At 42.8% G+C, this 18,370-nt stretch overlaps 1 protein-coding gene across 1 annotated transcript in view; it reads left to right on the forward strand.

The window, feature by feature from the left end:
- furinb (furin (paired basic amino acid cleaving enzyme) b) overlaps positions 1 to 17,129 on the forward strand; it is an 87,810-nt gene extending 70,681 nt beyond the window's left edge. Inside the window, exons 8-16 of the mRNA XM_073472872.1 lie at positions 337 to 509; positions 5,964 to 6,176; positions 7,766 to 7,866; positions 9,572 to 9,675; positions 11,645 to 11,762; positions 12,002 to 12,181; positions 12,389 to 12,516; positions 13,133 to 13,261; positions 14,940 to 17,129. Coding sequence (XP_073328973.1) covers positions 337 to 509; positions 5,964 to 6,176; positions 7,766 to 7,866; positions 9,572 to 9,675; positions 11,645 to 11,762; positions 12,002 to 12,181; positions 12,389 to 12,516; positions 13,133 to 13,261; positions 14,940 to 15,646 — 1,853 coding nt within the window. The 3' untranslated portion in view covers positions 15,647 to 17,129. The remainder of the gene's footprint in view (positions 1 to 336; positions 510 to 5,963; positions 6,177 to 7,765; positions 7,867 to 9,571; positions 9,676 to 11,644; positions 11,763 to 12,001; positions 12,182 to 12,388; positions 12,517 to 13,132; positions 13,262 to 14,939) is intronic.
- The last annotated feature ends 1,241 nt before the right edge of the window (positions 17,130 to 18,370 follow it).

The raw sequence follows: 18,370 nt of genomic DNA on the forward strand, positions 1-18,370 counted from the left end.
CTGGAACTCTGTCTTTGTATTTCCCTGTGAAGCCTTTTGTTTTCTCCTGTTTTTCTGTTTTTGTTTGTTGTGGGTAAGGTTGTGGCAGGAGGTAAAATGGGAATTTGCAGTCTGACCGATTTCTTTGAGTCTTACTATGACTACGTTTTTCTTTTCCTGTCACCTCATGCTGTGTTTTTTTGTACCCTCAGGTTTTGTCACCTCTCCACAGTCTGAAGCCAGAAATCATACGCTCGCTATCACTTCTCCACCTGTCACTCAGTCACACTTTCTCCAACACTTTTTTCTAGTTTGGTAACCTAATCTGCTCACTTTGCGTGTTAATTTTTTTTACAGGAGTTCGTATGTTGGATGGGGAGGTGACAGACGTGGTGGAGGCCCACTCTCTCAGCCTCAACTCTCAGCACATCCACATTTATAGCGCCAGCTGGGGCCCAGAGGACGATGGCAAGTCACTGGACGGCCCTGCCAAGCTGGCTAAAGAGGCTTTTCTCGAGGGAATCACCAAGGTCAGTCAGAGCATAAGCTTGGACTTTTAATTTACTAATATCTAGCCCATTTTTTACCTCAAGCATCACTATCAAACTCTCATCAGCTCTTAAAAGGTTTGACATAAATTTGTCCTTCTCTTGCCAAGAAATATGGGCGAAGATCTGTACCACTCTCACATCTGTATGTAGATGACGCTGAAGCCAGCAGACGTTAAACTTAGCTTCGCACAAACAGCTAGCCTGACTATTTCCAAAAGGTAGCAAAATCAGCTGACCAACACCTGTAAAGCTCACTAGTTAATACGTTAAATCTTGTTTGTTTAATCCGTACCAAAACCAATATGTAAAACTAAATGTTGCCATTATCTGCCGGACTGTTTCTTTGCTATTCTAGTGTCGAAGTCGGTTTGTCTTTTAGTGATTCCGTTGCCCTCTACAGTTCAGGTGAGGGCATAGGATGAGTGGTTTTAAGATTAAGCATTGCAGAAAAAGTTGGAGTAAGGGCAAAAAAGGGTTCAGGTAAGGGTTGTGGCATACACAAATCGATAACGACCAGTAACTCCCTTTTGTCTTACATGGTAGCCTAGCAACTGGTCCAAGCCCAGAATTGTCTGACACATAACCCCTTATGTTTATTCATTTTTTTGTATGGATCAAACAATCAAAATATAGCATTTTAGTTTCTGAGCTTCTGCGGAAATTACTTTAGGTGAAGGCAGACTAGCTGATTTCCCCTGTTGCCAGTCTTTATGTTACGCTACAGTAAGTAAACCAGCTGCTGGCTCTAGTTTCATATTTACCATACCAGACATGAGAGTGGTATCAATCCTCTCTCTGAGAGAAGTCGAATTTTGATAGCATATTTCCCACAAAATTAAACAATCCCTTTAAAGCTACATATGGATGAATTTCTGTCATGCCAGAAAAATAAAATGCTGTTGGAAATCTTCGGTTTGAACATTTTTCCACTTTTACAATCATACTGAAACGTTCTAAATATTGAATTGAGATGTGCTGTAGAAAAGGACAAACCCAAGGTGAGTTTGGCAGTTACCCTCCAGCTAGTCCTTCAGGGTTGAATAAAGAAGACATTCAACAGTATGACATACTTTCTAAGGCTAATGTCGTCATCTCTTTTGTGTCAGCATGCTACATCAAAAGACGTTGGCACAGCAGCTAAATGATAAATGTGAGATGAGAGAAAATAGAAACGGAGCAGCAGCCACTGGTGCTGAACAATAGTCAGATTCAAAGACCACAGTAATTAGCGTATAAATGAATTAAACTGCAAATTTTCTTTGGAAAAGAATGACTCATATGTCACATCCCGAAATGCGAAATGCTCCACATATCACGGTGTGTTAGTGAGGAAAAATTGCCTGACAGCAACACAACAGGACCTTTCTGGTTCAGCGAGTGTTCTCCTGGCAGTGAGATAACCCCTGGCGCCGAAGTGTTATCGTCTGGCCTCTGTAACCTGCAGCAAAGGCAGCATCAGGTCATAAATTGGGCTGGAAGGTTTAGGAGTATTAGCTTGAGCTTCAAGAGTCTTAGTGTTAGGAATACAGTGCGATTCAGACAGCATCATCACAAACAGGAGAAGGATATTTTTACCCAGCTTCTGAACAGAGGTCATGTGTGAGATGGGGATCCGTAAAGAAAATTTAAAAAACAAAACATGCTCTAGTCTCTTTTCAGGTCAAATTGAGGTTCCTTTGTGCCAGAGAAAACAGTGTTGCAACCAGTGATAATGAAGCAAAGATTCCTGTATCTGTGTCAGGACTGTGAAGCCAAAACACTGGAACCAATAATGTGGAGGGGCTTTTGTTTCTTTAACAGACAGGCCGGACTCAAGCAGGCAAGATAGACAATTACAATATTTAACAGCAGGATTAGCAAAACATTCCTGCAGCATTTCCCATCAAACTCTGTGACATCAACTTTTTTTTTTTTTTAGCCTCCGCACCAGCGACAGTTGAGGCCACAGGCATCATGTTTTCAGATTGTCCGTCCACATCACGTTCATTTTCGTGAACGTCATATCTCAGGAATTTCTTGAGGGAATTTCTTCAAATTTGGCACAAACCTCGACTTGAACTCAAGACAAGGCAATTTTATTCATAAGGGACGTTTCATACATGGATGTAGATTTAAGGTGCTGTACAGAGAGGTTAAAACAAAGTTAAAATGACACAGTTTAAAAGAGCAAAAAAAAAAGTCACCTGTATAGAAATACATTTTTAAAGTAAGATAAGAAAATGTAAAGATTAAGAAGAAATAAAAATGTTTAAAACACACAGTAAAAAGTCCTTGAAAACAGTAGAGTTATCAGTATTGATTTAAAAAGTGCAGTAGTTGGGGGAATTCCCAAGGTAGGATGAACTGTTCAGATTTTGGTGGTCAAAGGTCTGTCTGATTCTCATGAACACGATATCTCAGGAAGGCCTGCGGGACATTTCTTCAACTCCTGCTTAAATGCCCACTTGGACTCAAGGATGAACTGATTTGAATCTGTTGGTCAAAGGTCAAAGTCACCTCACAAAACCAGTTTTTGGCCATAGACAAAGAATTCATATTCTTTAGTATTTATGACGAAATTTCACAGAAACGTCCAGTTTGATAAAATGATGAAGTGATGACATTTTACATCCGAAAGGCCAAACTTTACTGTGACATCATAATGGTTTGCAGGTACACTTTTCTGGCCATTATTCAACGCCATAACTCAGAAAACCGAAGAGGAGATTGGTCGGATACTAAATTCGGACACTATTCTTGGGTTCCCACCTTGAAACTTAGCTGATTGATTAGCTCTTCGGTGTTGCCAGGTTAAGAAAGTGTGTGAAGCATCCCCGTTTTCGAATCTGTAGGTTCTTTGTGTTTCCATCAGAATCAGCTTTACTGGCCAAGCATGTGAACACGTAAAACGACTTTGACTCCGTTTTTTATTTCTCTCAATGAACTTACACAATAATAGACATACAGCGGTAGTCCAGCATAAGCTCATTGGTTTTGCTGATACTGAGCTTCAGGTGATTGTCTTTGTATCCTGTAATGAAGCTCTCTATAGCTGCGTTTCCACTGAAGTACTTTCGGTATAGTACTCTTCGTAACCCCTGGTAACTGTACCAGAACACCAGATCTGCTGTGGGTTTCCACTGAGGCCAATACCCTGAAATGTAGGTGGGGATGTTACTGGCTTGCCTGGGGCTACCGCTTTCATTCTTCCAGCAGTTGGAAAACAACAGGGCGGACTGGTCTTAACTCTTAATAAGCTGCTGCATTTATTCATTGACACGATACGATCTGTACTCTACATTACTGCCCGTCTGACAGCATATACAAACTGATAACCTTTTATAGTCTCTGCTCTGCTCGCATTCCCCGTCTCTTTTCTGCCGCCCACTCACTCCTTGTTTATAACAACAAGTAAACTGGCTTAACTTGAGAAAAGGCTGCAGGCAGCGAGTCAGAATACTGCTGAAAAAGCAGGAAGTAAAATACCTACTTCACAGCGCTGAGGGCGAGAACTCTGACTGACCAATCAGTGGACTACTTTCAGTATCGGAGCAGTGTGCTAGGTACCTCAACAGAAGGATGGCGAAAAAATAGGACGGTGCGGAACAGTTGTTTTGGTACCAGCCACAACTTTTGAGAGTGGAAATGCAAAAACAACCGTTCCAAAGTGTTGTAGCAGTCCAATTGTTTGACTTGCTATTTTTCTTTGTTTGGGCTGATTTTCCCTCATGACTAATCACAGGGGATTCAGAGCACCTGTGCACAGGTGGGGAGACTGACTCCTGATTTGACTTTTATCTTATCAGTACATATCGTATAATATATTAGTCTGGATGGACATGAATGTAAACTGTAACTTGTTGGAGGCATACAACCACAAGAATGTAATTCTAGTTTAAAGTTTAGTTTATAGTTTGGTGTGTCTGTGGGTAGGGAAGAGGGTGGAAGAATAAATGGTGTACATCTGTTTTCTCTCACCTTATTAATTTGTTGCTTGCCATCAACAGTTGGGTTGTTCTCACTCTCTATATGTGGGATGTTCCTTCATCATATGTATTTCTGAGCTTCGCCTTTTGTTCTCCAAAATGAATTTGTTATCCGCCCACTTGGTTCAAACAATAGGTGGAAAAAGAAAATTCTTCATCTTTCAATTTCATTCTCAGTGTCACAGTGTATGTGTTGCTACTTTCACACTTTGATGAAAGATTTTACTTGATTTTTTTAATTAACTTTTGAATGACAGTGCCTGATTAGTGCTACATGGAAATGTGAGATTTGAGCGAATTCTGATAAGTGATCTTTGTTTGTGTGACGACTTTTCAAAAATAAAACAAAATAAAAATGTTTCACAGAAGAATAAATCAAAGACAGAGAGATAACATGGTCTGACAAAGAGGAAAGATAACTTGCTAAATATATATATTTAAAAGAAGAAAGGCATAATTACACATGACAGCAAAACTTAAACTAATTAGGCCCATTTAAAAATATGTCTCCAAGTCTTTAACAGAAGGACACTGAGGTCATTCTCCAGCCGCAGGCTTTTTCAGAGCTGCATGCCTGGAGATGCCCTTTTTCTCTGTCTCCAGCCCAGCCTCAGGGACAGTCGACAACAACTGGCCAGCCGACCTCAGGCTGCTATCAGCTATGTGTTGAAAGAGAGAAAGGTCATCAGTGTAGGAAGAGGGCAAACCAAACATTTCCTTAGAAATAAGTATTGAAACTTGAAAAAAATCAATTCGAAAGGCCAGTGCAGGGAGGCCAAAATTGTAAAAAAAAAATAAATAAATAAATTAAAAAAAAAGTTGCACAACTTATGATGTCCCTGGCAGCTGTGGTTTTTCACAAGCTGAAGGCGGTCCATCGATTCCTGGGATATTCCAGCAAATAAAGAGCTGCAGTTGTCAAAACAGCTGGAGACAAATGCATAAAAAACCATTAATGTGTCTTGGAAGAAAAGGAACAATCTAATCTCAGAGATGTTCCTGGGTTAACAAAGCCCCCTTTGTTACTTTGCTTAAATTTTTTTGTGAAATTTCAATCTGAGACATAAATCTATCTTTCACAACTAAATGTCTCATAAAGTGTGTGTTTTTTGGGGTGGCATACGATCTCAATGCCAGATATCATGTTGACATTCATCAGGCCCGTAAATTGTATTCAGCATGAGTAGATTTTGTAATTACATTTCTTCTGTTTGTTACCCGATGTTCTGCCGCAATAAGTCGGCTGACATTATGATGTATTAATAAGAGTTGTGCCTGAAGCGGTCCAATGTTTCTGAACAAAAGCACAGAAGTGACAAGGCGTTTAAGCAGTGAGTCGAACGCCTTTGTCAAAGGCAATTTTTCACCCTTCAACCAGCTCCTATTAGTCTTTCTCTTAACCTATACTGTGCGTGGCGGCGTGGTGATTTTACAACCATTATAGCGTATATGTGTTTCTATACCACAGGGACGCAGCAGACTGGGCTCCATCTTCGTGTGGGCCTCTGGGAACGGTGGCCGCGAGCAGGACAGCTGTAATTGTGACGGCTACACAAACAGCATTTACACCCTGTCAATCAGCAGCACCACACAGTCGGGCAACGTGCCGTGGTACAGCGAGCCCTGCTCTTCCACCCTCGCTACCACCTTCAGCTCTGGAAACCCCGGGGAGAAACAGATAGTGGGTGTACACACACACACACTCACACAAACTCTTGCAAGTTGAATAACTCAGATTCTGTGTAGGTTGTTTTTACACTTCAAATCTTGAGCGCTCTGTAAATATCAGCATTGCAAAAATAACTAAGTATCAGCTCATAGCTTGCATCGGCCAAAAGCTGACGCAGGTACATCCAAAACGAACTCTTTTTCGAACCCATCAGACACGAACGTTGTCCCTCACAAATCAAAAATAGGCATCAAGCTGTCAATATCAGAGTGAAGTGAAACTTACAGTGAGCAAAGCTGACAAACACTGGGAGATGCCACATGCTTCCTTCAAGCTGCTTGTCAGCTGAAGAAAGACTTGCCTGAGGGACGTAGAATGACATAAAACAACCATAAATCTGCCATTCCCTCCGAAATGCACCAGAGGCGTGCTGCAGGCAAGAAAACATAACTCATCAAATGGATGAAATTGGAGTCATTTTTAAGTCTGTGAAACAGCCGTTGCTTTGTATTGTTGCTGTGTCAGGCAGGAGCTGTCAGATTTTGCATCAGTGAGTTCATACAGCTTCATTTTATCTTAAACGAGTATTTATGGTCACTTTGACTGATTTTTGTGTTGGGGACATTATTTGTGTTTCGACTGTGAAATTACAAGGAGACAAGGCTTTTCATGAATGTTACATGAATGTGGACAAGTAGCTGGTCCCCTGACATCTCATGAGGTGCTAAGTATGTGTTGCTAGGTACTTATTGGTTTATTGATTTGTTGGTTTATAACATGTTAAGTCGGACTTTATTTGTTCATAGAGGGGAGATTGGTTGTGCAGCAGTAAAAACAGTAATACAGACAATATCACTGTAGGTGTCGAGCTGCAACTTCTAAATATCTATTACTATTATTTTCATTATTGATCAATCCATCGCTTTTTCTCTTAATCAATTAATCACTTATCATCAAATGTCAAGAATATAGTAAAAATGTTCCTAGGTGACGTCAACAGATTGCCTGTTTCAGTCCAAAACAGTGTTGTCGTGTTCAGTGTTGTCGTATCCAATTCTGAGATCTAACAGTTGTCCAGTGCAGACATCAACCTGTCCTTTGTTTACTCCTCTAACTTCTCTCTACAATCAGTGGCCATTAGTGCCACAATCTGTCAGACCAAAAGTTGCAACCAAGAATCTGTCCCTAACCTTGAAGGGCTCGCCTGCCCCTCTGGCTTTTTGTCATTTACTGACGGTTCCCATCGTGACCCAGACGGGCCTCATTAGCTTTCTGGCAGCGGCAGCGACCGCAGTGCTAACATACTTTGTCTCACCACCACATCCCGACCTGGCCGGGCTGATTTGGCTGACATTCACTGCCCCGTCTGTGACCCTTTGGCAGGGATCCACAGACCTGAGACTGAACCTACCTCATATTCTCCTCTTCCTCCTCCTCCTCTTCCTCGGCTCCAGTCGCTGCAGGCAGAGCTCCCATTGTCCCCAGCCCTCCCAAGCTAACTCTCACCATGAACTTCACTCATACTGAAGTGAGAAACTCAATGTGTCATATTCACTGTGTTTCTCTCTCTGTGCTTCTCTCTCTCGTCTCCTGTCTCCAAGGTGACCACAGACCTGAGGCAAAAATGCACAGACTCTCACACAGGGACGTCTGCTTCAGCCCCGCTGGCGGCTGGAATCATCGCGCTGGCTCTGGAGGCCAAGTGAGTGAGAACAACACATCCTCATCTGAAAGACTATATAGCTATTTTCCTAGTCAATATGCTTTAACAGTGAAAAAATACAAGAATGTAAACACTTTTCAAGTTTAATTTCACTCATGGTGTGTGTCTGTGTGCGTGCATTCCTGTCTGCAAGTGTGCACGCGTGTCTGGGAGTCGTTGTTGGCCTAAATCCCAGCCTAGAAATTCTTTCCTCAGCAAATTAAGCTTTTGATAATTAGTTAATTAGCAAGACAAATCAGCAGCTGCAGCCCACGCAGACATCTGAATACCTGTAGGGCCGCTATAGTGAAGATTTTAACTCGAGAACGCCTCTCATTATCGCTCACTCAGGACGCCAGGTGTCAGAATCCAAGTTTCTGTCAGCTGCACTAATGTGTGCTCCATTATGTTCGTATCTTCAGTCATATCTGTGTGTGTGTGTGTGTGTGTGTGTGTGTGTGTGTGTGTGTGTGTGTGTGTGTGTGTGTGTGTGTGTGTGTGTGTGTGTGTGTGTGTGTGTGTGTGATAAGTCCTCTTATCAGTCTGCAGTCTTCCACTCACGCATCATTTTTCTTTATTTCCACATTAGGGATTAGCTGACAGGTATCAAATCAAATATTGTGTGACCTCAAAGCCCCATTTCAGTTCAGATACACATCCTCAGCGTATCAGGTTGAGCTCAGCAACCGTCGCCTCTGACTGACAGCGAAGGTTTACACCATGTAGAAACATCTTTCATGTTCAACACCAAACTGGAGTAGATATTTGTCAGCGAGCAGCCGCACCCATCCTGACAGGCAGCAGTAATAACAGGATAGCTAGTTTATCAGACTGGGACCACACTGGAATTCACAGAGATGGAATCATTTAATAGGCAGAGTGTTTTGGCTTTCTGGTGTTTTATTATTTAATAATTTCCCCCTTCGCTCTCAGCTGAGGTGACATTGAGTGGATGGGGGATCTTGTCCATTAATAACACATGAGAGGATGTGAGATGTGAATGCTGATGCGGAGGTGATGCGCCACAGTGCAATTCTGTGTTTCTATTTCTGTCTGTGGTGTTGCACCAGTGTGATTCATGGTTTGATTATCTTAACCAACGGAGCAGTGTTTTCCTCACTGGTGACTGAAAGCCTTCTCCTCTAGATGCTTCTCTGCTGTGCTTCTTGATAAAAAGAAACTTTTATGGGGCTCCCACTTTGTGGAATGTGACCAGCACCTTCTTCAAATCCCAGACCTCATTAGAAACTATCATTACAGAGTGGTCTAGACACAGTCCTCCACGGTATTGTATCCGCTGTTTTACTGTGTTCCCTGACCTTTCAACACAATAGTTATAATGCACCTTTAATACTGGTGTTCTGCGCCGGTGTTAAAACCATAATGTGAGCCCATTTCTTTGTTATGTTTGACTGACATATCCCTCTGGGCTCCCTCTAAGTCTCAGTATAATATTTCAGAAATGTATGGCTGTCCTCTCTATATATATGCTCAGCCCGATTACATTTCAGGTGTATCTACAGACTCCTGACCTTTTCCATATCCCATTGCTCCTCACCTTTCCTCTGCTGCATTGCTGTACAGTGTAGGTCAGGGTAACCTGGCTTTTCTCATAATGTGCATAATGTAGGAAGTAATATCTCCAGTTATTACATGACAGAAAGTCAATGCAGTTTGCCCTGCTCTCCTTCCTGTGTCTGTGCAGCATGAACCTGACCTGGAGGGACATGCAGCACCTGGTGGTGAGAACGTCCCAGCCGGGACACCTCAGCGCCGTAGACTGGAGGACAAACGGAGTGGGACGCAGAGGTAGAGGCTGGCTTGTCCAAATGAAGCACAGATGGCATCATGCTATATTTGTGCCTGTATCCCGGGTTCACAATGGGACACTTGGAGCAAAGAAAAAGATGACTCATATTTATTTTATATCATATTAATGTGCATGAATCATATTCGGCAGAGTTCACTATCATGGATTGAAGAAGAATCATTTGACTGAAGCAAACTCAAATCTATTCTGCGCACATTAAATGTATTATACGTTTGCTCTCATGCACAAAAGCAACTTCTCTCAGTCTCCCTGCACTGTTCACTCCTTAATCCTTCGAGACATCACTGCTCTGTGCGCTCTCAAGTTTGCCTGCAATATGACAAAGCATTACAGTGAATCACAATTTCAGCCAATAAAACGGAAGCAGAATATTTAATCATGTGTGATTGGCTTTTGATCCGATCGGTAGTAGGAATTTTGGTTATTAAGGAAATTGGGAAGCAATGAGATAAGGGCACAGACAGCCACATGTAGTAGTTCGTACAGTCTTTGTTAAGCCTCTACTTTTATGACCCTTAATGAAATTCCACTTGTAAGTCTCGACCTAGTTGTCCTCTGAAGGGATGTTCCTAATAACGTTTAAACTTGGACTAGTTGACTATTCTGAAGTTAAGATAACATAACACAATTTAATCTGTAAGGTTAAACATTACAGGACATTTGTTGTATATGTTGACGCAGCAATGTTAACATTAGTGTTTGTTTTATATAACGACATGAAGTTGCAGTGCAAATTATGTCAGTGTAATTGGAATATGTTAATTAATAGGTAAATAATAATAAGTTTAACGTGGAGTGTTTCTGGAGCTGACTCGTGAGGGTGGCAGTGTTTAATCAACTAATCGCCTCATTGCACTAATCCTTAATCCTGGTTAGATACCAGGCAAACCCCTGCTAGATAAGCAGAGGCTAACTAAGCTAGTTATGGTTTGGCAGTTGCCAGCTGTTGCATCAAGTGCCACTGAGATTTACTGACATGTTTTTTGTTTGCTACAATAAACCACCACCAGTCCAAAAAAGCTGCAACACTGTGTGTAAAACATAAACAAAACTGAATGTGATGACAGCCAACTAACAGTCAGAGCCACAAACTGTGAACAACAGTCTCCTTTTCATCTAACTTATAAACATGATTTTGTCATTGGCCACCCAACAAACATTCACGGGGGACAAATGCACTGCGTGTGTCATTTTCCAGGCTGGATAATTAATTAGCTGCTCAGCTGCACTACATTAGACAACATGTTAACGTACCTGTCACACACGTCACTTTGGTCCAGTTAGTTGCTGGTGTGGTCCTCGCCCTCGAACAACACACTATATGTAGGCTGCAGTTTGCTCTCTTTGTCTCCTGTTCAGAATCAGAATCTGTTTTTTATTGCCAAGTAGATCTGCAAAGAGACACGACCCTCCACACAGCTAATGAAAGAAACAGCAGCCCGCACTCAAAACTTTCAACAATATAACAGGTGCACGGTGGTGGCAGGAATCAAAAATAAAAACCTCCGGCACTCACAGAGAACATCCTTCTTTTTATGGTGAGTAAAATAAATAAAAAGACAACCTGTTCTCACGAGTGCTGGAGTTTCTTTCCTCTACCCAGCTGAGACAAAAAGGAGCTTCTTCAAGACCTTTTCTTTTTCTTTTTATTAAAAACAAAAAAATGATTGACACATATATACGTAAATAAACACATTTACATTATTTTTTAATGTCAAAATGTGATTTCAGTTGGACATAGATCCTGAACATTCATGCGGGTTCAGTTAAAAGTCAGTATTTTTGATGTGACTCTGTTTATAATGGCAGGCTCAGGACTGAAGAACAAACACAACACCTAGTATTACTGTAAAGAGAGGAGAGCTGACTGATGGTAATTTCTCTGTCTCTGATGTTATCTCCGCCATCAACCTGCCGCTCTGTTTATCCCTCTTTTTTTCTCCACAGTGAGTCATTCGTACGGTTATGGGCTCCTGGACGCAGGCGCCATGGTTGCTTTGGCACAGAACTGGACCACAGTCGGGCTGCAGCATCAGTGTGTTCTCAACATGCTCACAGAACCGAGGTGAGAAGGCTGACTTGAAGCTATGTGTGTGTCTGTATTTGTGCGTACTACAGTGAGTTTTAGTCTCATTATGAGCACTTGCTACTCTGTCATCCAGCTCAGCTTGATAGATGTCACCGTATTCTGCTCGGAGCTGCGACGGTCGCTTAGATTTGCAGCACAGCTCTATTGTCTGTGTCCATTTCTTCAGCCACACAACATTAACCGCTCTCCTCCCCCTTCACTTGTCAAACCTGCAGAGACATCGGGAACAAGCTGGTGTTCAGCAAGAGCGTTGATGCCTGCTGGGGACGACCGGAGTATGTCAGCTCTCTGGAACACGTTCAGGCTCGCCTCACTCTCTCACACAACCAGAGAGGAAAATTGGCCATTCATCTCATCAGCCCACTGGGCACACGCTCCACCCTGCTGTTCCCCAGGTACGCAGAAAAACACACCACTACAAACACCATCAGCTGAACTCTAATATAAATCTCTCTTTGTCTGTGTCTCTCTGTGTGTGTGCCTCAATTTTACTCATGCACACATACGCCCACAAGCAGTCTCGTTAAGTAAAAACACACCTTTTTGCTTTCCACCACAGAAAAATAACACAAACACCTTCATCACTACCACTTTTCTCTCAGGCCCAATGACTTCTCCTCGGAGGGATTCAACGACTGGGCCTTTATGACCACCCACTCATGGGACGAGGATCCTCAAGGGGAATGGACCCTGGAAATAGAGAACGTGGCGGCTAATGGTCGTGACTATGGTAACCCTACTCTTCGCCATTAATTGTTCAGCCTGGCCGCATCACATTCGTGCCATCATTAACTGCCCCCTCATCAACTCAAGTCCTCTTGCATATTTTTCATGCTTCTCTAAATAGCCTCTCTTCAGTCCCCATTTTCTTCTGCCCCTCTCTAATGATTCAGTACGTAAAGTTTTTTTTTTTTTTGGTTCCCAGCGTCTGTCACACATCCGGATTAAAACCTTACAGAAAAATATTCTTCTGCGAGGATCTGGTTGGCAACCTTTTGATTATCAACTTGAGAATGTTTTTTTCCTCTCAACTATCGAGCTGCATTTTCAAACGGCAGCACATCGTCCAGAAGAGGCAACTCGTTAAGACCTGGTGCTTTCTTCTGGTTGTTGTTTGCTCTGGGCAGCCAGGAAAATAAAAAAGGACCCTATCTCTATCCTCTGCTGGTGTTTATCCTCCTCCGGTGTTGTTTTTGGACACTCTCATCACTTGTTCCCTTTCCTTCCACCCCCATATCCTCTTCTCAGCCAGTTCACACTGTTCCCTCTCTGAAAAAGTGTTACATTGACATTCTCTTCCGCATCTTAATACTCCCCCCCTCCTTCTGTCTCTCCCTCTCTCTCAGGTGTGTTGAGTCAGTTCACCCTCATCCTGTGGGGGATCGGACCCAGCGTCGTCAACCCCTCCTCATCTGACTTCCCGCGGCCGTCCAACAACAGCTGCAAGACCTTTGACGCCCAGCAGATCTGCATAGGTGAGCTCATTCCACCGACGCACAAACTTTGAACAGGAGCCACTTAAACAGAATGGGCTCATTTGTATTAGCGTTGGCACAAAGGCAGTGTTACAAAGCAGGCTTTCGGTCAGACTGTGTTGGGTGTTTCAACTTGCGAAAAGCGAGTGTTGTGAATACAGATTGCCCATTTACAAGCCTCTCGTGAATCTGTTTACGAGCGCACTCTGAATATGCACATTGCCATATGTCATAACAGTTTAAATCAGAGTGTGGGACGTATGGAGGAGCAGCAGGGGGAGATTATAACTTCGTCACTGCAAGAGGTGCTACGTTGTCAACAACTACTGAGGAAGATGAGTCCCTCGTTGAAAGGCAGATAAGGTCGGAGGCTTCGTTCTGCTTCCAAGCATTCAGATGCTTCCTTCTTAATCATCCCAGACTTCTCCATAATTTACTTACAATCTACATTTCTACAGTCTCTGGCAGTGCTTGATTTTACAGGGCCCTATTTCCTAATAACTTCCTAGAAATGAGCTGGAAAGTTCCTGGAAAGGACTTTGTAATCTGGTGATAATTATGTAGAGAGAAAAGACATATCTTTCAGTCAGTCCCAGGGGATCAGTTAAAAATTCAAAAACCTTTTTTTTTAATGTTTAACAGTTTTCATTATTTCAACGGCGATAACATAAAAAAAAAGAAAGCGAAAACTTCTTAATCCTTTGTGATGCCCGCAACACATTTCAAACGAAAGACTGGGAAAACACCTGTTTGGGACAATCCTCAGGTAGACGAGTTCATTGGTGACAGGTGATAGTGTCATGATTGGGTATAAAAGGGTCATCTTCCAAAGGCTCAGTCGTTCAACACTCTCTGAGAAAGGATATTGCTCGATGGGATCAGGACACTTTGTAAAACTGTTGTCAGTAATCTGTTTGTTTGCAGTCTCTTTTTTATTTACATTTCACACCGCATGCAAATGTTTTTGTTAATCGGGGTGATTTGCATTTATTTAATTGGCAGTTCTCTCAAGTAAATTCCTTCGGAAACTAAACACCTGCTTGTAGACTGTGCCCAACTGCTGTACAGTTTGTTCAGTAACTAAGAAATCATTTCCAGATCTTTTCACAAGCACTCAGATTAGATCTGTTATCAAATATTATGTGCACCGTCTTTGAACTCATTGTGCTCATTTAATTAAAGAAAAAAAACTAATTGGGGCTGAAATGATTAGATTACTTCATAAGTAAAACAACAGAACATTAATTGGCAAATATTGTGATAAAATATTCATCCTTCAAGCAAAAATACCAAAGATTTGATGATTCCACCTTTTTAAATATGAGAATAAGCTGGTTTTCTTTGTCTTATACTGTTGTTAACTGAAAGACTTTGGATTGTTGGTCGAACAAAAAAGCGATTTGAAGACACACTCTATTCTTCACTATTCTCTGACCTTTAAAGACCAAATGATTAATCAATGAATCAATAAAATAACTGGCAGATAATGAAAGATGATGGAAAAAATGTGTTTCCTGCAAACCTAAATTGTAGACTCTGTAGTTCTTTGCAGTAAAACTTCCAGGAACAATTGTTTCGGATGTTATGGGACCAGTTATCTTCAGATGCCATTTTCATCATGTTTTATTGGATCTCATAAGACTTAACTTCCCGTATGCTTTTATCTCGCTCCATCTAGAGTGCAGCCCCGGCTTCTCCCTCTTCCTCCAGGGTTGTATGAAGCTGTGTCCGCCGGGCTTCACCTCGGGGCCGCAGCTCCTCAACCTCTCCCTGGAGAATTGGGTGGACTTGTCCTCCGTCCAGGCCTGCCTACCCTGCAACCCCGCCTGCCTCACCTGCTCTGGCACCGGGCCCACAGACTGCCTGTCCTGCCCACCTCACAGCCACCTGGTCCTCACCTCCTGCCTGCACCAGAACCAGGTCCAGCGTAAATCCCCACAAGCTGGGGGACTCCAGGGCGACGGAGCCCAGCCACTAGTGGAGACACCAGCAGCAGCAGACGACAGCGGAGGGGGCGAGGAACCGCCGGGGCTCAGCGTAGCTCCGTCCACTCGGCTGCCTGCTGTCGTGGCCGTGCTCAGCTGTGCATTCATCCTGGCTGCCTTCGGCGGGGTCTTCCTCTTGCTTCAGAAGCGCTCAGGTGGCGCTTCTTTAGGCTGGAGGACCAAACTGCCCTCTGTGTATTCAGAGACGAGGGGGGTGCGGGTGGGCTTTGGTTTTGGCTTTGCCCAAGGACGAGAGAGGAACGCACGGATATGCTACAAGGGGATCCCCACTGTGTGGGGGGATGAGGACATGATCGCCTACCAGTCTGAATCAGACAGCGAGGAAGTGGACGGTCACAGCGAGAGGACAGCTTTTATCAAGACGCAGAGCGCGATCTAGCTGAACCCGTATCAGCATTTGGATCCAGCTGTATGGAGCACATACATGGAGGGGAATCACACAGGCTCAGAAAAAACACAAAGCGCTGGCCTTACCGTCCCATCAGCACCCCGTCCAAATGCATTAAGGAGTCAGTCTTTTGTTTCTTCATGTATTTATTTGTTAATTTATCTTATGTGTTTAATATTTGGATGTCAGATGTATTCAGTGTGCATTTGAGTCTTTTCCACCCATATAAGGTGTTATGCAACTGCTTATTTTTACTTTAATGACCTGCCTGACCTGAATCTGTCCAATTTGTCAAAAGCATTTTTCAAAGATTTTGTTTTTTCCCTCTCAGAGACAGAACAGTCAAAATCAAAGCAGCACAGGCAGATTTATCCTGACTACTGGTCCCAAGTATAGGTAAGAGTCCCAATAACTTCTGAATCCTACATTTCCCATAATGCAACTCAATAGTATCATAGCAAATCCACATGTCTTTAAAGCTCCAAAGCCCCATTTTCTGGGGAAAAATAACGCAGACTCTGAGTCCAGTAACCACTCAGAGCTCAAAATAACCCTGATGTCTTCTTTGGGGTTATTTTTTTCAGACTCTTCTTCCTGAACTTGAGAAGATATTATATAACTGTTTTCACAGGCTGAGAAGTACTCTCTGTGACGAGTAAACTGATCTTGATGTGTAAAACGATCAGAGTGTCCCTGTACGCATCAGATTTGTCCCCGACACAAACATCTGGCACATCAGCACAGGCAGATAGTAATAAATCTGCGTTGTGATATTTTTATCAGATTCCCCCGGTAGATTGCGGACCAGGGGTCGTGCAGTCGACGCGCTGTTCATTAATAGTGAGAACACTTTAAATTGAAGATTTGGGCTGCGCACTGGGACGGCGTAATAAAACATCCCGCTGGCTGTTTGATAAGCAGGAAACTGTGGAGGATGCTCTGTTTTCAATCAAGGCACAGTGGGAATTGCCGCCGCAGCATAGGCATATCAGATATATCAGTCGCAAAATCTCATTGACTTGTAGAAGACGCTGCTTTTGAATAAAAAAAAAAAAAACTTTGCCCAAAGCTGCTTGGCTGACCTTTACAACATTTTTCTACTTGGTTGCTGCTGGTAAGAAATAAGATCATTTTCTCTTCATTCTCCCCACAGACAGAGCACATATTGATTTTGGGCTTTCTCTCCCAGAACATCTTCATCAGTCGTAAATCTCTTCCCTTTTCTGTTGTGAGTGCCATACATTGAAACACAAGTATCTACTTTTATTTCCTGTTTGTCAGCACTGAAAACTTGCCACCACACAAGTTGGATCAAAGCCTTCTTGGATCTAAAGGCCAGACAGTGATTAAGAAATGAAGAGATATTGTCTCGCATTTTCTATGTTTGTTTTATATCCTTTTTTATTTAACTGACAGTGGATGTTAATATTGTGGAGATCAGTTTCATGCTGGAATAAAACGACTTTGGCTGTTGCATAAATAGACTCTGTGCGCCTTTTACTGCCAGATTTGAAAACCTTTAGGGTTTTATGCATCTTAAATGCAGCCCCTGACATGCAAAAACACCACCCAAGAGAACAGATGGCTCATCACTTCTTCATGGCCGTATATCATTGTTGCGCGTGTGTTCACTCCGGGCGTTCAGCTTTAAGAGGCTTGCCAGCATTCTGTCTTCTCCTTACCATCCAGTTGCAGCGAGCGCTGCTGCTGCCAAAAAAAGCCTTCAAGAAACTGTTTTTCCCAGGCTTCAATATGGTGTCGTTTAAATTAATATAAATGGAAAAGGTTTGTATGCAGGCGGGAAAACAGTGCCCGCCGGTAGCAGCTTTGTTCATTAGCAGCTTTCCTCTGTAACACCCTCCACAGACGCAGGTAACAGGGTTCAGGGGTGGAGGTACATTCATTCTGTGGCCCATAATTAGATCTGCTGGGAGAGCTCGCTGCACAATTCAGTGACCTCTCAGATGCGTCATGTTTTGCATTATAAATGTGCACGTGTGGAAGTAAAGGTGTGTGTGAATGGGCTTGTTTTAGCCTTGGAAAAAAAGCAGTTTGAACTCCTTTTATCTCCTCATTCACACCTTCATTACATGTTTCCACAAGCTGTGATCAGTTTTTGTACCTTTTTTTTTTCCCTCCGTGCCCTTTAGCTCGTATTAATTAGCTGCCATGTTCTGTTCAATGCCGCCCACTAACAAGGCTTGGCAACAAGAAATATTAGATTAATTAAAACAACAAATCAGCTCCCCATTAGGTGATTTCACATCCAGATCAATTGGACACCGAGGTTCCAGTCTCATTAATCCAGCTGGTCGAACATCATCGTTGTGTTTGTGGTGAATCTGAAAAGGAACACACTGTCAGGTCTCCCTTCTTTCTCCAACAGACAGGTTGAGAAACACAGTTGGCAGTTTGGACTAAAAGGGAGAGGATGAATGTCCCCAGGGTGCCTTCACAGGCTTCATCACACCCCACACACACACACACACACACACAGCCACTTCCTTTCTTCTCCAAACATACAGTGCAGTGATCACTCTCTCAGGCCTTAGGCGTGCCTGCCACAACACTGTCTTTCTTCTTCTGTGTTCCATTTTTATGTAGCGTGAACAAAGAAAAAATTCTTTTCATGTTCCTGCTCAACGCTGTCGCCGATATCATCAACACCTTCAACTCACACGGGCATAAACATGGGTGGAAAACATGCTGCTTGTT

Source organism: Pagrus major, chromosome 8, assembly GCF_040436345.1.
Source record: "Pagrus major chromosome 8, Pma_NU_1.0".
Taxonomy (NCBI): domain Eukaryota; kingdom Metazoa; phylum Chordata; class Actinopteri; order Spariformes; family Sparidae; genus Pagrus; species Pagrus major.